Source organism: Cupressus sempervirens, chromosome 1 (genome assembly GCF_028749045.1).
Source record: "Cupressus sempervirens isolate cs-2001-9-10 chromosome 1, ASM2874904v1, whole genome shotgun sequence".
In the NCBI taxonomy this organism is placed as follows: Eukaryota; Viridiplantae; Streptophyta; class Pinopsida; order Cupressales; family Cupressaceae; genus Cupressus; species Cupressus sempervirens.
In genome coordinates this window covers 206,684,383-206,706,501 of record NC_143118.1, presented here as the reverse complement: position 1 = coordinate 206,706,501, position 22,119 = coordinate 206,684,383, and the positions used below count along the sequence as shown (strand labels likewise).

At 31.9% G+C, this 22,119-nt stretch overlaps 2 protein-coding genes and 1 pseudogene across 2 annotated transcripts; all 3 read right to left on the bottom strand.

Annotated features, from left to right (window-relative positions):
• Positions 1-3,875: 3,875 nt before the first annotated feature.
• On the bottom strand, positions 3,876-7,480 carry LOC149576868 (linoleate 9S-lipoxygenase-like; annotated as a pseudogene).
• A 25-nt stretch (positions 7,481-7,505) lies between these two features.
• On the bottom strand, positions 7,506-19,843 carry LOC149576867 (seed linoleate 9S-lipoxygenase-2-like). Its single transcript, XM_089795145.1, has 3 exons — positions 19,756-19,843; positions 19,319-19,643; positions 7,506-7,548 (listed from the first exon to the last, which is right to left on the bottom strand). The coding sequence occupies exons 1-3, from the start codon at positions 19,841-19,843 to the stop codon at positions 7,506-7,508; spliced, it is 456 nt and encodes a 151-aa protein (XP_089651271.1).
• A 163-nt stretch (positions 19,844-20,006) lies between these two features.
• LOC149576866 (linoleate 9S-lipoxygenase A-like) lies at positions 20,007-21,148 on the bottom strand. The gene is made up of 5 exons (XM_089795142.1): positions 21,019-21,148; positions 20,534-20,857; positions 20,361-20,446; positions 20,146-20,253; positions 20,007-20,063 (listed from the first exon to the last, which is right to left on the bottom strand). The coding sequence occupies exons 1-5, from the start codon at positions 21,146-21,148 to the stop codon at positions 20,007-20,009; spliced, it is 705 nt and encodes a 234-aa protein (XP_089651268.1).
• Between the last annotated feature and the right edge of the window lie 971 nt (positions 21,149-22,119).

Below are 22,119 nucleotides of genomic sequence, written 5' to 3'. Positions count from 1 at the left end.
ATTGTTAATGATCATATTTATATTTCTAATATTAACTCCAATTTGATCAAAGACCAAATATATTTTTGGTATTTTTGTAAACGAACTTGCTTAACACTTCCCTATTTCAAAGTTAATAAAATATCATTTCTATTGTCTTAGATTTGAGAGTAAGTATATTAAATAAGTAATAATAAATGAACATTATGATTAATATATTTCTAAAATAAAAATATATTACTTAAAAACTTGTTTACTTTAAATGAATAAAGTACTCATTTACTTGTAAATTTTAAAAATAGAAATTAATCTACATATATATAAAATATTTATTCTTTTTCCTATTTGCATACAAATTAATTAAAATCTAAACTTTAAACTACATAAATATTTTTAAAATATATATCCATCAATAATTAGTTTAGAATAAAGTAAAATCTAAGAATTAGACACATATAGAATCTTTTTAATTTCTAGATACACGTTTTTCTAATTTATTTCTACAAACATGCAACTGATATTTCTATTATCCAGTTTTTTTCCATTCTAAAAAAATCTAGATGTAAATAGAATTTTTTTAGATGGATGCAATCCTTCTAATTTTTTCTACATACATATATTAACATTTCTATTTTATATTTTGTTTTTACATTAAAAATAGAAATTAATCTACATATATATAAAATGTTTATTCTTTTTCCTATTTGCATACAAATTAATTAAAATCTAAAATTTAAACTACATAAATATTTTTAAAATATATATCCATCAATAATTAGTTTAGAATAAAGTAAAATCTAAAAATTAGACGCATATAGAATCTTTTTAATTTCTAGATACATGTTTTTCTAATTTATTTCTACAAACATGCAACTGATATTTCTATTATCCATTTTTTTCCATTCTAAAAAAATCTAGATGTAAATAGAATTTTTTTAGATGCATGCAATCTTTCTAATTTTTTCTACATACATATATTAACATTTCTATTTTATATTTTGTTTTTACATTATGGTTATTTCAATCAAAATATGTAGATGTAAATAGAATTCTTTTCAATAAATCTAGATGTATATAGAATTCTTTTAATTTTCTACATACATAAAATCTTTCTAATTTTTTTCTACATACATAAAAGAATAATTTCTATTTTCTATTTAAAAAAAAGAGCTATCATAAAGATTGATAAAAAAATTGATTGCATATGCATTCTTTAGTTTGTGCACTAAATGCACAAAATAAATTGTATAGATTAAAACTTTCCGTGCTGGGCACGGGAATATACAATAGAAATATCAGTTACCAAGAATAGTCGGCCACAAGCAATCAAATCTTAAACTCTGCAAAATTTCTTGCAAGCAATCTTTGTTCTGTCTTCGGCTGAAAAGGAAAAAAAGAATTTCAGATCTGAGATTGTTTAGATTGCCCTATTCGATTCAAAAAGCCATGGAAGTCACTGCAATTACATCTCCAAGAGGCCTAATGTGCCTTGATTCAGTACCCACATGCTTATCTCCACGAAAAACTCTGCACAGGTCCTCCAGTGGCCTCAATTTCGGTCATATGAACAGAATTCTAAATCTAAATGAAATTAATTAAAATTGAAATATAAGTCAAATTAGAATATTATAACTAATTTTGAATTTCAATTTACTTCTACATCTAAATCTAAATGAAAATGTAAATAAAAAATAGAAATCTCACCTGCAAAAATGTTACTCCAAAACTTCAATTTACTCCTATTCAAAAACTCCAATCTAATCCTACAATAACCTCCACCTCTTTCTTCCTGCAAAAACATAAAATGAAAATGAAATGAGGAGCCTTGGTTTTATAACTTCTGAGAGGCTCCTCATATCCCCCAACAGACGTCTCTTCACATTCCATGAATTTGTTTCAAATTCCCCCACTCCCCGCAAAAAAAAAGCATGAATGTGCATGCAAAATTATATTTAACAAAAAAAAAACCATATTGAAAATATTTCGCCCCTATTTTTTCGGGCCCTATTTTTTCAGGTCCTACTTTTTCGGGCCCTACTTTTTCGAGCCTATTATTTCGGCCTCCATTTGGCTTCCTATTATTTCGGCCAGCTACTATTTCGGGAATTCTTTTTTAATATTTAATTTGGAAGTTTGTAAATGCTCCCAATTCTTTTTTGTTTACAGGAATCTTGGCATATTCCCGTGTTGGGCATTTGTGCTGCCATTGTATAGAACGCCTCTCGGCGTAATAACTAATGCTGCTATACATAGAAAGGACGAACAGCTATCCAAGCTACCCATAAATACTACTGCTATTTTTGGGTCAAAAATAACATTGTCCAATTAACAATAATTAACAGAACAAATATTGAATTTGTTAAGATGGCAGGATCATGCTCTGATACCACTATAATATCCCTCTTCCCAATCTTTTAAATATTTACCACTTTATTTCGTAAACAATCAATGATTTCTCTCCTTTGTGTTTGTATTCATTTATTTATTTCATTGTAAGAGGGGATGTGTCTATTCAAATTAGTTTTGTTATATTTATCATTTATTTATATTTATACTTTAATATTAAAATATTATTATATATGTGAATCATATCATATACAATTTATTTCTCTATTAAATATTACAATTATAAGGTAATATCATATTATATGATAATGATTTGTATATAATTTATTTATATTTTTATATAAGACTATTTCTTATTTCGATGTTGCATTTGATATTATGACATATTAAATTTATGATCTTATATAATATTTATATGTACAATTATCATATATTATTATTAATAGATAATATAGTATTATTATTTCATTCAATATTACTATATTGATATGAGTAACGTATTATTATTATGACAAAATATATTATTTTATATTATAATTCTTTAATTTCTCTATCATGATTAGGAGACATGACATAAGGCTTGTTATGGTCTACGAAAATGTTCTAAACAATGAAATGTATACTAAATGTCTTGATAAGAACCTTAGGATCAAAATAATGAATATGTTGCATTTTTTATCTTGTGTCAAAATATATTTTTCTTTGTTTAATTGATTCATTAAAGTTTTAAATCATCACTTTTATTAAACAACTTGAAGGTACAATTTAATGCATGTAAAATGTATGCTCAAAATTTATAATAATATTTTATTTCTATCTCCCTTGATTCGCTGAACTTCCTTGAATCTTCTCTAAATTTTAGCATTCATTTTATACTAGCTTTTTACACCATAATATTTGAAAAATGACAGATTTTATTCCAGTTTTCAGATTTTATTCCAGTTTTCATTCTCCCCCTTCAAGAAAGATATTTTTTTGATCAATTCATACATTCACGATCCCATAAAAGGTGCCAAGTATTCCTACAAATATTCAACCATGGGAATAAATGACATATCAATAAAACACATGGATTCCATTTGTTTACAATTTAATGATTCTTCTAATAGATAGATTAAGATAAATACTTCATTCGAAAATACATGGAATAATTTCTCTTAAAGCAATTTAAGAAGCATCTAATTAAAGCATAATTGTTTTTTATGAAGGTAATATATTACATTTTCGACCTTATTTTAATAAAAAAATTTCTTTGTTTAATTGATTCGTAGAAGTTATAAATCTTCACTTTTATTAAACATTAAATTGAAGAGAAGAACCACATTTCTTATGGGAAGAACATAAATTAATAAATCTTTATTGGTACATTGAAGAACGACTAGAAGGTACAATTTAATGTGTGTAAAATCTCTGCTCAAAATTCAAAACAAAAGAAAACAATGGTGCTCAATTGTCATGTGTGACGGATGATAATTTTGAGTTGCAGCCGTATTGTGAATGGAAGTGCTTCGAGTGAAGGTTTGGAATTTCTTGTCTGTGCGAAGATGCCATTAAATAGATATGCTATTGGGCACGCCACGGCCTGTGAGACCACCTGATTTTGATAGATCAGTAGTGTTGGGGTATAGCAGTGTGTAAGGGACTTTTGCAGGTCCGGTCCTGTTCTTGTAAACATGACACTTGTTATTCCTGTCAATTATAATATTCTCAATCTTTGTCATGTTCTCTGAAAATTTTGTAAATCTCTCTTGAATACGGAGATCATCTACTCTATCCATGGTGGAGCCCTGCAACTGTCCCACATACAACTCATTTTTCGCATGCTTTGACAAAATTTTCAGAACAACCATCACAAGGGTTGCTTGCGTGGGAGCGGAGACGGTCTTGAGGAAGAATTCCTCTGGATCCTTAACAAGTTCATCATACTCAGGTGTTCCCTTTTCTGGAATCAAGCGTCTACTCATGGTAGGTAGATTGGGCATGTATCCCCCGTACGAGTACTGCCCAAAGTTGACTGCAGCATGGTGAGCAGATCCAGTCCAGATTATAGTCGTCACTATTTGAACTGCTTCAACCAAAGAATCCATCTTGTACCATCTGCTTGGATCGTCCCTGAGTTCTCCGTGGCCGACATTTACTATCTCATCCCACCAAGCCTGCAATTCCTTGTTATTTCTAATGGAGGCATCATCCTTGTAGTAGAGGGACAGGTAGTCTGAAACCCACTGTTTCACGGCAAACCATATTTCTATACAAGGTCAACAGCATATGGGTAGTCCTTGATCACAAGCTTCAAACCATTCGGTGCCTTTGAATCACGGACTGCCATTCCCCTGCACAGTACATTGTGAAGTAACGGGTCAAATTTTCGGTATCTCTGTTAACTGGATTGGAAAAATGAAATGGATGTAAAAGGACAGTAATCAGCTTTTTAGCAACATTTCACCATATTACGAATAAATGTTATGAACCAGCATAGGTAATGCAGCAGTCGAGCTATTAAATAAGTTACCTTTTGAGCAGATCGGTCTCTAATCCTTGTTCATTGAATTTCCACTGCTTGTAGGCTTTAGATGACAATTCTATACAATATCTGCTAGGCGTGAAGCCTTGTTCAATAATACCTGACGCATTTATCAAACTCTGACGGGCAGCTTGATTGATGTCCATGGTATCCACGTAATGAGGTATTAACAATTTGTATACTGGGTGCATTTTGCTTAGTTGTCTGTGGGTTGCTATAATGAAAGGCTCCGTGATACAATGTGTTGTTAACTTGCGGACAATTGGAGAGCAAAACGTGTTTATCTTTAAGAAGTTTTTAGGCAACTTATAATCTTTGATCGATTTTGCCAGAATATAGTTTAAGTGGTTGTTGGTATATTACGGTGGTAAAATGGTAATGTGCATACTGCATAGTGAAAATACAGGTCGGAAAATGGTACTTACCAATGACTGACGAGCTGATGGTAACCTGCATCATTGACTTTAGCATGCGCTTTGGCCAGCTGCCACAGCGCTCCTTCTTCTGTCCCATGTTCCCCTGGTGTGAAAACCTTTCTTACGGCCGCCTGATCATCAATTGGTGGCAAACACAACACAATGGCCACTGGCTTCAGAATCCCTCCTTTGGTGAGGAAGTAAAGCGTGCGGCTTGCATATGTCTTGGCATATTTCGACATCTTGTTTATACGCTCCACTTAAGGCATATAAACATCATAGTAGTCCACAATAAATAACCTTTTAGAAGCAGTGGCCTGCATTTTCCACATTAATTTTACATTAGATTTCAATAACAGTTAGATTAAGGAAGAGGGAGCTTTTGAAGAAAATAAAGACCAGATCCACCGAAAGGCCCTCAAGGTTCATTTCTATGTGCTGCGCGGCGATGGCGCTCTTATTTGGACCGTATATCCTTTCATCCAAGCTACTCGTGGGAGGAAATGTCTATTTCAATTTTAAAGCGGCCATTGTTTATGTTATTGAAGAGACACGAGAAGAAGAGTTATAAATGTGAAGATTTTGGGGAGTTACAGAAAGTGGGTCAAGGTTACCTCTAGGCAGTTGATCACCAATGGATTCAACCCTGCAAGTGTCTGGCGTGCAAATTCCTCGTCGCTTCTCCAAGCGCACTCATCCGCTGTGGTGTGCAAAAGATTGGTTCAATTGTTGTTTAACCTTTGATCGATTAATGAAGCAATGCCAATATATTTATACTTTGGACAATTTGCGGGCGAGTGAAATTAATGAGCGGAATGTCATCCTCGATGCTGTCGAGGAGTCCCTGCACAAAATGCAGTGGGCTACTATCCTGACGGAGAGTCCTGAGAGAATTGTGGGCAGTTTTGAGACCTCGTTTGTAGAGGTCGCTTACGTCATCAAAGGAGTCGAATCCGTGATCGAAGAGATTAGTGAGAGTGGGAACGATGAGGTCAGCAACTGCGTCTATGAGGTGAGCTCCAAAGTCAGAAAAGTCAAAATAAGGAAACCTTTCGTCCGGGGGAATGAAGATCAAGCTTGTGCGAGTCTCGAATTCGGGGGCTGCAACAGATTCAATAAGAAAACATGTGTCAAGATTACAGGCTCACAGTTACATAATGACTAGTGAGTATACATGTATATAGACACATGCCTATTTGAATGCACGGACGATCAGTTCGGCATCTCCTGGGATATGGGAGCTCCTGCGATCCACCCAGCACTTCCCTCCGCAGCTCTGCATCCTTCTCTGGCTCCCCAATCAAATCCATCTCCCTCAACTTTCTCAGCCCCGCTGGGGTTTCCTCCGGAACAAAGCTCTGATGATAAACACACATTTACATTCACCTTCATGTTAGCGCTTCTACTATTTGGTCAAATCCTGAATAATTTAAAACCTTGCAATTGCTATATATATGTGTTAGCGATAAGGAAAAACTGACCTTATTGGCGAAGAAAACACGGTCATTCGGGTTGACGGAAGAAAGGGTTATCCACGAGTTGCATTGGAAACGAACATTGCAGTCGCCAGGGACAGATATGGTGAGTGATTTCAGAAAGAACTCTTGGGCGTGCATGTTTTTTATGATAAATGCGCCCGAGAACCGGAGTGCCAAGTTCCATTTCAACGTCCACCGCGCAGCTTATCTCTTGTGAGATGGGTCCGTCCCATGGGCTCCACTTCAAGTGACAAGGCTGCCCCATCGTTTTGCCCAATCTCGTTTCTACACAAGCTAACATGCATCGCGTCGTATTAATTAAATTGGGATGAATATACCATTCGTCAAATTTAATTCAACATACAAATACAAATTTATGTGTGTAAACGTCTTCTAATCGCCATTTCTTTACCATTACCATCAGTTAAGCAAACACAATTCTATGTGTATACTAATTATAATATTAGAAATGCACTTCCCATGAGAAAGCAGCTTAAAGCTTATATTATTATTATTATTATGCATAGATTATTACCGGGGTCCACTTGGTCGGTGCTCACAAGCTGAAGAGAGATTTTCTTCCCCATCAATTCGGATGCCTCGTCAGGCAGCGTTGCGGCATAGTCCGTCAAGTGGAGGAGAGCCACTTTCTGCAGCACCACTTCGCCATTCATCTCATAGTCGGGTGAACTCATTCCATTGCTGCCCACTGTTGTAGCTGTTGTAATTGAACCCATCTTACTAATTCGCTCCTTCACTCGATTACAATCCGCTAATATATATCACTTGCTGCAGACTCAGACTCCTACGAACAAACGAAGATATCTGGTTTTGCTTAATCGCTTATATTTCCCTATATATTATATTGATAGCTCCTACGAACAATGAAGATATTTGCAAGTACTGCTCTATAAATAGCTGGCCAAGGAGGATAACATTACAATTCCGTGGTTGGCATGTTAATGTGTTTCACAACATCCTCACACTCGTTGTTGTTGACGACAATAATTGGTGGGCTCTATAATCAACGTGGTTTTAGGGTCAAATATTGTCTTCACATTCAAATTTTTTTATCATTTCTTGTCTCTGATCTCGTTCTTTTAAAAGTGTTTATAGATCGCGCTCTCCGGAATCTTCAAAACACATTTACGTCATCAACGTGGTTTTAGTGTCTAATGTCTTCCAATGGTATGCAAGCTTTTTAAAAAAAAATTATTCTCTCTCTCATTATTATTATTATTTTAAATATTCATAAAATCGTTTGACGGAATTTTCAAAATTCATTTTACTTTGGCTAGAAAGATATCACGTGTTCAACATTAGAAATGTATGTCATAATGGTTTGGTCATTTGATGTGAAATAAAAAAATATAGTTGAATTTCTTGTAAACAAACATTGGAAAACTTTTCCAATCAATTATCTTGTCTTGATAATAACGTGACAAACCATCGGCACTAAGGTTTTAAACTAGCTATATATACCTCTATATATATTACGCCGAGAGTAATCGTTCTCAAGGCGCCTATTTTTATTTAATCCCAAAGTTATTTTAATCGAAGTTGGAATTAATGAAAATAAAAATAGGCGCCTCGAGAACGATTACTCTCGGCGTAATATATATAGAGGTATATATAGCTAGTGGCAGTCGCGGCGCAATAGGAAAAATATTTACTTTTTATTTTTTATTTTGATAAGGTTACTATAAAATTGTTAATTAATTTTTAATTAGAGTTGTATGAAGTTAGTATAAAATTATGCTTCAAAATATTTTTAAAAATTTAATATAAGGAGTTTAATATAGATTAAAAATATATTTTTTTATTTTTGGGATATTGTAATGTAAAATGTTATAGTCATACATAGATATATGGTTAGGGACAAAGTTACCATTATAGTTAATGTTAACCTTAGGGATAGAATTAGGGTTAGGGTTAGCATTAGAGTTAGGGTTTGAGTTAGGGTTAGGGTTTGAGCTATGGTTAAGGTAAGGGATAGAGTTATGGTTATGGTTATTGTTAGAGTTATGGTTATGGTTTAGATTAGAGTTATGTTTATGGTTAAGGTTAGGGTTAATGTTATGGTCATGGTTAAGGTTAGGGTTAGAGTTATGGTTATGGTTATGATTAGGGTTAGTGTTAGGGTTATAGTAAGGCTAACATTAGAGTTATGCTCATGGTTAAGGCTAGGGTTAGAGTTATGCTTATAGTTAGGGTTAGGGATAGGATTAGAATCCAATTATGGTAGAGTTAGAATTAGGGTTAGAGTTAGGTGTAGAGTTATGTTTATGGTTAAGGTTAGGGTTAGCGTAATGCTCATGGTTAAGGTTAGGGTTACGGTTAAGGTTTGAGTCAAATATTATTTTAAATTTAATATAAGGAGTTTAATTTAGATAAAAATATATATTTTATTTTTGGGATATTGTAATGTAAAATGTTATAGTCATACGGAGATATATGGTTAGGGACAAAGTTAGGGTAAGGGTTTGAGCTAGGGTTAAGGTTAGGGTTAGGGTTAGATTCTAATTATGGTAGAGTTAGATTTATGGTGAGAGTTAGGGTTAGGATTAGGGTTATAGATAGGATTAGAATTAGAGTTAAGATTAGGATTAGAGTTAGGGTTAGGATTAGGGTTATAGATAGGGTTAGGGTTAGGGTTAGGGTCTAGGTTAGGGTTAGGGCTAGGGTCAGGTTTAGGGTTAGAGTATGAGTTAGGGTTAGAGTTTGAGTTAGGGTTAGGGTTATAGTTTGAGTTAGGGGTAGACAGAGCATTATAATTTGGGTTAGGATTAGGGTTAGGTTTAGGGTTTGAGTTTGAGTTATGGTTAGAGTTAGGGTTAGAGCTAGAGCTAGAGTTAGAGTTAGGGTTAGAATTAGGGTTAGTTTTAGGGTTTGAGTTACCAATAGAGTTAATTTTACAGTTGGGTTAATGTTAGAGTTAGGGTTAGGGTTAGAGTTTTGAGTCAAGGTTAGGGTTAGAGTTAGGGTTAGGGTTAAAATTAAAATCCAATTATGGTAGAGTTAGATTTACAATTAGAGTTATGGGTAGGGGTAGGGTTACGCTTACAGTTAGGGTTAGATTTAGATTTAGGGTTAGGGTTAGGGTTAGGGTTAGGTTTATATTTAGAGTTAGGGTTATATATAGAGAGAGTTATATCGATGTTAACGTTAGGGTAAGGGGATTGAGTCAGGGTTAAGGTTAGAGTTAGGGTTAGGGTTAGGGTTTCGGTCAGGATTAAAGTTAGGGTTAGGGTTAGAGTCTAATTATGGTAGAGTTAGATTTACAGAAAGAGTTTGATTTAGGGTTAGAGTTAGGGGTAGGGTTAGGGTTAGGGTTAGGGTTAGAGATAGGGGTAGACAAAGGGTTAGGCTTAGGGTTAGGGTTAGGGTTAAGGTCAAGGTTAGGGTTAGGTTTAGGGTTAGAATATGAGTTACGGTTAGAGTTTGAGGTATAGTTAGGGCTATAGTTTGAGTTAGGGGTAGATAGAGTATTAGAATCCTAGCTACGATTAGGGTTAGGTTTTGGGTTACGGTTATAGTTACGGTTAAGGTTAGAGTTAGGTTTAGGGTTATAGTTATAGTTAGGGTTAAAGTCCAATTATGGTAGAGTTAGATTCAGGGTTACAGTTAGTGGTAGGGATAGGGTTACAATTATAGTTAGGGTTAGAGTTAGAGGAAGGGTTATATTTAGAATTTTTCTTATGGTCACAGTTATAGTTAGGAGGGGAGTAAGGGTTGGGATTTTAGATTATATTTATTATTATATAAGGTTCCCTATATAATAATATGTATATTCCCATGCTCATGGATAAGGTTAGGGAAAGAAGTAGGATTGTGGTTATTAGTGTTACATTTAGAATTTCATTTAGGAGGGCATTGTGTGCTATTTTTTCCCCCTATTCAACCCATCACTGATGTCTGATCTGAGAGACCTTAAATGGGATAGGTTCTTTGCAGAGGGTTAACATCGCTAAAGTTGGCGGCTAACATTTTGTGTTGGCTCGGATTCTTCATTGACCACGCTGGATCATTTTTTCTTGGTTGGGTTGATTCATGCTGCGAGATTCGATAACTCTTATTTCTTTGCGAGCTATCTTCCCATCTTCCCAAAAGTGCAAGATGTTGCCATGCATTCCCATTCTAACGTTTCTTTATATGCTAGTGTCTTTGAAACACTCTAAAGCCTAGAATTGCACAAGATGTTGCCATGCATCTCCATTCTGATGCATCGTCATGCTACATTGTTTCTTCAATTCTCTGAAGCCCAAAATTGCATCATGCTTCCACGCATTGCCTTTCCAACATTTCCTCACTCCACAATGCTTTCATGAGTCTTTAAGACCCAAAATTGTGCCACATGGAGGGGGTTCACATCTTTTGTGCTATCTGCTTCGTTTGTTGGGAGGAATCTCTTCACTACATCTTAGTCATCCATTGGAAATAAAGCCAATCTTGATCGAGGAATGTGACTTAATCCTTCATTGGGAGGAGTTTCCTCGTTGCATCTCAGTCATCCTTTTTGAGGGGGGAATCTACATCAACGGTTGCGACTTAATCCTTCATTGGTGAGGATTCACGATGCATCTATGCCGTCTATTTCGAGAGGAAGACCTTCATCGATGACCATCATTCATTTTTGGGGAAACCAAATTCCCCCTTGGGATCAACCTTGCATTTTTTGTGGGAGGTTAAGACATCATGTTATCTCTTTTCATAGTTTTTTGCCAGCGAGATGAATGTCTTTCCTCTTCTTTCCATGAGTCTCCATTCTAGCGCCTCCTTAAGCTGCATTGTTTCTGCAATGCTCTAAAGCCCAAAATTGCATCATGCTACTACATGTCACCTTTATGACATTTCCTCACTCTGTAGTGCTTTCGCAAGGCTCCAAGACCCAGAATTGTGCCATGTAGCGGGGGTCCCCACCTTTCGTGCTATGGTTACAATTTAGATTTTAGGGTTATGGTTAGAATCAAGGTCAATTCTAGAGTTTATAGAATATTTAGAGTTAAGATTAGGGATTAAATATACATGAGGGTTAGCATTGGGTTGTATGATAATTACAGTTAGGATTATAGTTAGATATATCATTTAGATTAGGTTTTAGTCAGGGTTTAATTAGACTTAAGATTAGGGTGAGGATCAAGGTGAAATCTATATTAGGGTTCATATCATGGTAGGATTGAAACTAATGTTAGGGTTAACATTGAAATTATGATTAGGGGTAAGGTGAAGATTTATATTTGGTCATGATTGCGGTTTGTGCTAGGATTAGGGTCTAAGCTATGATTAATTTTATGATTGTACCTTTAGGGTTAGGGTTTTGTTTAAGTTTATGATTATGGTTACAACTATGGTTTATGGTTCAAGTTTAAAGTTGGGAATTTGATTAGGATCAGGGATTAGTAAAATTTTTAAGAGTTCGGTTATAGGTTTACACCATGGTTAGGACCTTGGGACTGGATTTAGAGTTTAATATCATGGTTATCCATATAGGTAGGTTTAGGATTTTGATCAATATTTTGGAGTTTTTTTTTACATTATGGTTAAGGGTTAGATTTTAGAGTTAGGACTATAACCAATATTAGTGTGTAGGTTTTTGGTTTAGATTATGGTTTGGACTGAGATTTTCGTTATATCAATAGGGATATGTTTTAGTGCTATAATTATAGTTTAATGTTGGATTATAGTTATATTGTACATCATTGTTGGGGCTAGGGCTAAGGTAGGGGTTGTTGTTAGGGTTAACTAAGGATGACAATTAGGATGGTTTATCTTTTCAAGTAGAAAAAAAAACTCATATTGATTCAAAAACAAAGAAATTATACTTCGAAAATATTTTTCTATGTCATAATAGATTCATTTATTATAATTATTGTATTAGTTAATTAGTTGTTTGATGTTTCAAAGTAAACATGGCTTATTTTATTTAAATTTAAATAATATTATTGTTTTGAATTGAATTTAGCTTAATTGTTAATGATCATATTTATATTTCTAATATTAACTCCAATTTGATCAAAGACCAAATATATTTTTGGTATTTTTGTAAACGAACTTGCTTAACACTTCCCTATTTTAAAGTTAATAAAATATCATTTCTATTGTCTTAGATTTGAGAGTAAGTATATTAAATAAGTAATAATAAATGAACATTATGATTAATATATTTCTAAAATAGAAATATATTACTTAAAAACTTGTTTACTTTAAATGAATAAAGTACTCATTTACTTGTAAATTTTAAAAATAGAAATTAATCTACATATATATAAAATATTTATTCTTTTTCCTATTTGCATACAAATTAATTAAAATCTAAACTTTAAACTACATAAATATTTTTAAAATATATATCCATCAATAAATAGTTTAGAATAGAGTAAAATCTAAAAATTAGACACATATATAATCTTTTTAATTTCTATATACATGTTTTTCTAATTTATTTCTACAAACATGCAACTGATATTTCTATTATCCATTTTTTTCCATTCTAAAAAAATCTAGATGTAAATAGAATTTTTTTAGATGCATGCAATCTTTCTAATTTTTTCTACATACATATATTAACATTTCTATTTTATATTTTGTTTTTACATTATGGTTATTTCAATCAAAATATGTAGATGTAAATAGAATTCTTTTCAAAAAAATTTATTTAAATTTAAATAACATTATTGTTTTGAACCGAATTTAGCTTAATTGTTAATGATCATATTTATATTTCTAATATTAACTCCAATTTGATCAAAGACCAAATATATTTTTGGTATTTTTGTAAACGAACTTGCTTAACACTTCCCTATTTCAAAGTTAATAAAATATCATTTCTATTGTCTTAGATTTGAGAGTAAGTATATTAAATAAGTAATAATAAATGAACATTATGATTAATATATTTCTAAAATAAAAATATATTACTTAAAAACTTGTTTACTTTAAATGAATAAAGTACTCATTTACTTGTAAATTTTAAAAATAGAAATTAATCTACATATATATAAAATATTTATTCTTTTTCCTATTTGCATACAAATTAATTAAAATCTAAACTTTAAACTACATAAATATTTTTAAAATATATATCCATCAATAATTATTTTAGAATAAAGTAAAATCTAAGAATTAGACACATATAGAATCTTTTTAATTTCTAGATACACGTTTTTCTAATTTATTTCTACAGACATGCAACTGATATTTCTATTATCCAATTTTTTTCCATTCTCAAAAAATCTAGATGTAAATAGAATTTTTTTAGATGGATGCAATCCTTCTAATTTTTTCTACATACATATATTAACATTTCTATTTTATATTTTGTTTTTTCATTAAAAATAGAAATTAATCTACATATATATAAAATATTTATTCTTTTTCCTATTTGCATACAAATTAATTAAAATCTAAAATTTAAACTACATAAATATTTTTAAAATATATATCCATCAATAATTAGTTTAGAATAAAGTAAAATCTAAAAATTAGACGCATATAGAATCTTTTAAATTTCTAGATACATGTTTTTCTAATTTATTTCTACAAACATGCAACTGATATTTCTATTATCCATTTTTTTCCATTCTAAAAAAATCTAGATGTAAATAGAATTTTTTTAGATGCATGCAATCTTTCTAATTTTTTCTACATACATATATTAACATTTCTATTTTATATTTTGTTTTTACATTATGGTTATTTCAATCAAAATATGTAGATGTAAATAGAATTCTTTTCAATAAATCTAGATGTATATAGAATTCTTTTAATTTTCTACATACATAAAATCTTTCTAATTTTTTTCTACATACATAAAAGAATAATTTCTATTTTCTATTTAAAAAAAAGAGCTATCATAAAGATTGATAAAAAAATTGATTGCATATGCATTCTTTAGTTTGTGCACTAAATGCACAAAATAAATTGTATAGATTAAAACTTTCCGTGCTGGGCACGGGAATATACAATAGAAATATCAGTTACCAAGAATAGTCGGCCACAAGCAATCAAATCTTAAACTCTGCAAAATTTCTTGCAAGCAATCTTTGTTCTGTCTTCGGCTGAAAAGAAAAAAAAGAATTTCAGATCTGAGATTGTTTAGATTGCCCTATTCGATTCAAAAAGCCATGGAAGTCACCGCAATTACATCTCCAAGAGGCCTAATGTGCCTTGATTCAGTACCCACATGCTTATCTCCACGAAAAACTCTGCACAGGTCCTCCAGTGGCCTCAATTTCGGTCATATGAACAGAATTCTAAATCTAAATGAAATTAATTAAAATTGAAATATAAGTCAAAGTAGAATATTATAACTAATTTTGAATTTCAATTTACTTCTACATCTAAATCTAAATGAAAATGTAAATAAAAAATAGAAATCTCACCTGCAAAAATGTTACTCCAAAACTTCAATTTACTCCTATTCAAAAACTCCAATATAATCCTACAATAACCTCCACCTCTTTCTTCCCGCAAAAACATAAAATGAAAATGAAATGAGGAGCCTTGGTTTTATAACTTGCTTAACACTTCCCTATTTTAAAGTTAATAAAATATCATTTCTATTGTCTTAGATTTGAGAGTAAGTATATTAAATAAGTAATAATAAATGAACATTATGATTAATATATTTCTAAAATAGAAATATATTACTTAAAAACTTGTTTACTTTAAATGAATAAAGTACTCATTTACTTGTAAATTTTAAAAATAGAAATTAATCTACATATATATATAATATTTATTCTTTTTCCTATTTGCATACAAATTAATTAAAATCTAAACTTTAAACTACATAAATATTTTTAAAATATATATCCATCAATAAATAGTTTAGAATAAAGTAAAATCTAAAAATTAGACACATATAGAATCTTTTTAATTTCTATATACATGTTTTTCTAATTTATTTCTAAAAACATGCAACTTATATTTCTATTATCCATTTTTTTCCATTCTAAAAAAATCTAGATGTAAATAGAATTTTTTTAGATGCATGCAATCTTTCTAATTTTTTCTACATACATATATTAACATTTCTATTTTATATTTTGTTTTTACATTATGGTTATTTCAATCAAAATATGTAGATGTAAATAGAATTCTTTTCAAAAAAAATTATTTAAATTTAAATAACATTATTGTTTTGAACCGAATTTAGCTTTATTGTTAATGATCATATTTATATTTCTAATATTAACTCCAATTTGATCAAAGACCAAATATATTTTTGGTATTTTTGTAAACGAACTTGCTTAACACTTCCCTATTTCAAAGTTAATAAAATATCATTTCTATTGTCTTAGATTTGAGAGTAAGTATATTAAATAAGTAATAATAAATGAACATTATGATTAATATATTTCTAAAATAAAAATATATTACTTAAAATCTTGTTTACTTTAAATGAATAAAGTACTCATTTACTTGTAAATTTAAAAAATAGAAATTAATCTACATATATATAAAATATTTATTCTTTTTCCTATTTGCATACAAATTAATTAAAATCTAAACTTTAAACTACATAAATATTTTTAGAATATATATCCATCAATAATTAGTTTAGAATAAAGTAAAATCTAAAACTTAGACACATATAGAATCTTTTTAATTTCTAGATACACGTTTTTCTAATTTATTTCTACAAACATGCAACTGATATTTCTATTATCCAATTTTTTTCCATTCTAAAAAAATCTAGATGTAAATAGAATTTTTTTAGATGCATGCAATCCTTCTAATTTTTCCTACATACATATATTAACATTTCTATTTTATATTTTTTTTTTACATTAAAAATAGAAATTAATCTACATATATATAAAATATTTATTCTTTTTCCTATTTGCATACAAATTAATTAAAATCTAAACTTTAAATTATATAAATATTTTTAAAATATATATCCATCAATAATTAGTTTAGAATAAAGTAAAATCTAAAAATTAGACACATATAGAATCTTTTTAATTTCTAGATACATGTTTTTCTAATTTATTTCTACAAACATGCAACTGATATTTCTATTATCCATTTTTTTCCATTCTAAAAAAATCTAGATGTAAATAGAATTTTTTTAGATGCATGCAATCTTTCTAATTTTTTCTACATACATATATTAACATTTCTATTTTATATTTTGTTTTTACATTATGGTTATTTCAATCAAAATATCTAGATGTAAATAGAATTCTTTTCAATAAATCTAGATCTATATAGAATTCTTTTAATTTTCTACATACATAAAATCTTTCTAATTTTTTTCTACATACATAAAAGAATAATTTCTTTTTTCTATTTTAAAAAAAAAGCTATCATAAAGATTGATAAAAAAATTCATTGCATATGCATTCTTTAGTTTGTGCACTAAATGCACAAAATAAATTGTATAGATTAAAACTTTCCATGCTGGGCACGGGAATATACAATAGAAATATCAGTTACCAAGAATAGTCGGCCACAAGCAATCAAATCTTAAACTCTGCAAAATTTCTTGCAAGCAATCTTTGTTCTGTCTTCAGCTGAAAAGGAAAAAAAGAATTTCAGATCTGAGATTGTTTAGATTGCCCTATTCGAGTCAAAAAGCCATGGAAGTCACCGCAATTACATCTCCAAGAGGCCTAATGTGCCTTGATTCAGTACCCACATGCTTATCTCCACGAAAAACTCTGCACAGGTCCTCCAGTGGCCTCAATTTCGGTCATATGAACAGAATTCTAAATCTAAATGAAATTAATTAAAATTGAAATATAAGTCAAAGTAGAATATTATAACTAATTTTGAATTTCAATTTACTTCTACATCTAAATCTAAATGAAAATGTAAATAAAAAATAGAAATCTCACCTGCAAAAATGTTACTCCAAAACTTCAATTTACTCCTATTCAAAAACTCCAATCTAATCCTACAATAACCTCCACCTCTTTCTTCCTGCAAAAACATAAAATGAAAATGAAATGAGGAGCCTTGGTTTTATAACTTCTGAGAGGCTCCTCATATCCCCCAACAGACGTCTCTTCACATTCCACGAATTTGTTTCAAATTCCCCCACTCCCCGCAAAAAAAAAAGCATGAATGTGCATGCAAAATTATATTTAACAAAATAAAAACCATATTGAAATTATTTCGCCCCTATTTTTTCAGGCCCTATTTTTTCGGGTCCTACTTTTTCGGGCCCTACTTTTTCGAGCCTATTATTTCGGCCTCCATTTGGCTTCCTATTATTTCGCCCAGCTACTATTTCGGGAATTCTTTTTTAATATTTAATTTGGAAGTTTGTAAATGCTCCCAATTCTTTTTTGTTGACAGGAATCTTGGCATATTCCCGTGCTGGGCATTTGTGCTACCATTGTATAGAACGCCTCTCAGCGTAATAACTAATGCTGCTATACATAGATAAGGACGAACAGCTATCCAAGCTACCCATAAATACTACTGCTATTTTTGGGTCAAAAATAACATCGTCCAATTAACAATAATTAACAGAACAAATATTGAATTTGTTAAGATGGCAGGATCATGCTCTGATACCACTATAATATCCCTCTTCCCAATCTTTTAAATATTTACCACTTTATTTCGTAAACAATCAATGATTTCTCTCCTTTGCGTTTGTATTCATTTATATATTTCATTGTAAGAGGGGATGTGTCTATTCAAATTAGTTTTGTTATATTTATCATTTATTTATATTTATACTTTAATATTAAAATATTATTATATATGTGAATCATATCATATACAATTTATTTCTCTATTAAATATTACAATTATAAGGTAATATCATATTATATGATAATGATTTGTATATAATTTATTTATATATTTATATAAGACTATTTCTTATTTCGATGTTGCATTTGATATTATGACATATTAAATTTATGATCCTATATAATATTTATATGTACAATTATCATATATTATTATTAATAGATAATATAGTATTATTATTTCATTCAATATTACTATATTGCTATGAGTAACGTATTATTATTATGACAAAATATATTATTTTATATTATAATTCTTTAATTTCTCTATCATGATTAGGAGACATGACATAAGGCTTGTTATGGTCTATGAAAATGTTCTAAACAATGAAATGTATACTAAATGTCTTGATAAGAACCTTAGGATCAAAATAATGAATATGTTGCATTTTTTATCTTGTGTCAAAATATATTTTTCTTTGTTTAATTGATTCATTAAAGTTTTAAATCATCACTTTTATTAAACAACTAGAAGGTACAATTTAATGCATGTAAAATGTATGCTCAAAATTTAAAATAATATTTTATTTCTATCTCCCTTGATTCGCTGAACTTCCATGAATCTTCTCTAAATTTTAGCATTCATTTTATACTAGCTTTTTACACCATAATATTTGAAAAATGACAGATTTTATTCCAGTTTTCAGATTTTATTCCAGTTTTCATTCTCCCCCTTCAAGAAAGATATTTTTTTGATCAATTCATACATTCACGATCCCATAAAAGGTGCCAAGTATTCCTACAAATATTCAACCATGGGAATAAATGACATATCAATAAAACACATGGATTCCATTTGTTTACCTTTTGAGCAGATCGGTCTCTAATCCTTGTTCATTGAATTTCCACTGCTTGTAGGCTTTAGATGACAATTCTATACAATATCTGCTAGGCGTGAAGCCTTGTTCAATAATACCTGACGCATTTATCAAACTCTGACGGGCAGCTTGATTGATGTCCATGGTATCCACGTAATGAGGTATTAACAATTTGTATACTGGGTGCATTTTGCTTAGTTGTCTGTGGGTTGCTATAATGAAAGGCTCCGTGATACAATGTGTTGTTAACTTGCGGACAATTGGAGAGCAAAACGTGTTTATCTTTAAGAATTTTTTAGGCAACTTATAATCTTTGATCGATTTTTCCAGAATATAGTTTAAGTGGCTGTTGGTATATTACGGTGGGAAAATGGTAATGTGCATACTGCATAGTGAAAATACAGGTCGGAAAATGGTACTTACCAATGACTGACGAGCTGATGGTAACCTGCATCATTGACTTTAGCATGCGCTTTGGCCAGCTGCCACAGCGCTCCTTCTTCTGTCCCATGTTCCCCTGGTGTGAAAACCTTTCTTACGGCCGCCTAATCATCAATTGGTGGCAAACACAACTCAATGGCCACTGGCTTCAGAATCCCTCCTTTGGTGAGGAAGTAAAGCGTGCGGCTTGCATATGTCTTGGCATCTTTCGACATCTTGTTTATACGCTCCACTTAAGGCATATAAACATCATAGTAGTCCACAATAAATAACCTTTTAGAAGCAGTGGCCTGCATTTTTCACATTAATTTTACATTAGATTTCAATAACAGTTAGATTAAGGAAGAGGGAGCTTTTGAAGAAAATAAAGACCAGATCCACCGAAAGGCCCTCAAGGTTCATTTCTATGTGCTGCGCGGCGATGGCGCTCTTATTTGGACCGGATATCCTTTCATCCAAGCTACTCGTGGGAGGAAATGTCTGTTTCAATTTTAAAGCGGCCATTGTTTATGTTATTGAAGAGACATGAGAAGAAGAGTTATAAATGTGAAGATTTTGGGGAGTTACAGAAAGTGGGTCAAGGTTACCTCTAGGCAGTTGATCACCAATGGATTCAGCCCTGCAAGTGTCTGGCGTGCAAATTCCTCGTCGCTTCTCCAAGCGCACTCATCCGCTGTGGTGTGCAAAAGATTGGTTCAATTGTTGTTTAACCTTAATAGATTGTAGATCGATTAATGAAGCAATGCCAATATATTTATACTTTGGACAATTTGCGGGCGAGTGAAATTAATGAGCGGAATGTCATCCTCGATGCTGTTGAGGAGTCCCTGCACAAAATGCAGTGGGCTGCTATCTTGACGGAGAGTCCTGAGAGAATTGTGGGCAGTTTTGAGACCTCGTTTGTAGAGGTTGCTTACGTCATCAAAGGAGTCGAATGCGTGATCGAAGAGATTAGTGAGAGTGGGAACGATGAGGTTAGCAACTGCGTCTATGAGGTGAGCTCCAAAGTCGAAAAAGTCAGAATAAGGAAACCTTTCGTCCGGGGGAATGAAGATCAAGCTTGTGCGAGTCTCGAATTCGGGGGCTGCAACAGATTCAATAAGAAAACATGTGTCAAGATTACAGGCTCACAGTTACATAATGACTAGTGAGTATACATGTATATAGACAGATGCCTGTTTGAACGCGCGGACGATCAGTTCGGCATCTCCTGGGATATGGGAGCTCCTGCGATCCACCCAGCACTTCCCTCCGCAGCTCTGCATCCTTCTATAGCTCCCCAATCAAATCCATTTCCCTCAACTTTCTCAGCCCCGCCGGGGTTTCCTCCGGAACAAAGCTCTGATGATAAACACACATTCACATTCACCTTCATGTTAGCGCTTCTACTATTTGGCCAAATCCTGAATAATTTAAAACCTTGCAATTGCTATATATATGTGTTAGCGATAAGGAAAAACTGACCTTATTGGCGAAGAAAACACGGTCATTCGGGTTGACGGAAGAAAGGGTTATCCACGAGTTGCATTGGAAACGAACATTGCAGTCGCCAGGGACAGATATGGTGAGTGATTTCAGAAAGAACTCTTGGGCGTGCATGTTTTTTATGAAAAATGCGCCCGGGAACCGGAGTGCCAAGTTCCATTTCAACGTCCACCGCGCAGCTTATCTCTTGTGAGATGGGTCCGTCCCATGGGCTCCACTTCAAGTTACAAGGCTGCCCCATCGTTTTGCCCAATCTCGTTTCTACACAAGATAACATGCATCGCATCGTATTAATTAAATTGGGATGAATATACCATTCGTGAAATTTAATTCAACATACAAATACAAATTTATGTGTGTAAACGTCTTCTAATCGCCATTTCTTTACCATTACCATCAGTTAAGCAAACACAATTCTATGTGTATACTAATTATAATATTAGAAATGCACTTCCCATGAGAAAGCAGCTTAAAGATTATATTATTATTATTATTATGCATAGATTATTACCAGGGTCCACTTGGTCGGTGCTCACAAGCTGAAGAGAGATTTTCTTCCCCATCAATTCGGATGCCTCGTCAGGCAGCGTTGCGGCGTAGTCCGTCAAGTGGAGGAGAGCCACTTTCTGCAGCACCACTTCGCCATTCATCTCATAGTCGGGTGAACTCATTCCATTGCTGCCCACTGTTGTAGCTATTGTAATTGAACCCATCTTACTAATTCGCTCCTTTACTTGATTACAATCCGCTAATATATATCACTTGCTGCAGACTCAGACTCCCACGAACAAACGAAGATATCTGGTTTTGTTTAATCGCTTATATTTCCCTATATATTATATTGATAGCTCCTACGAACAA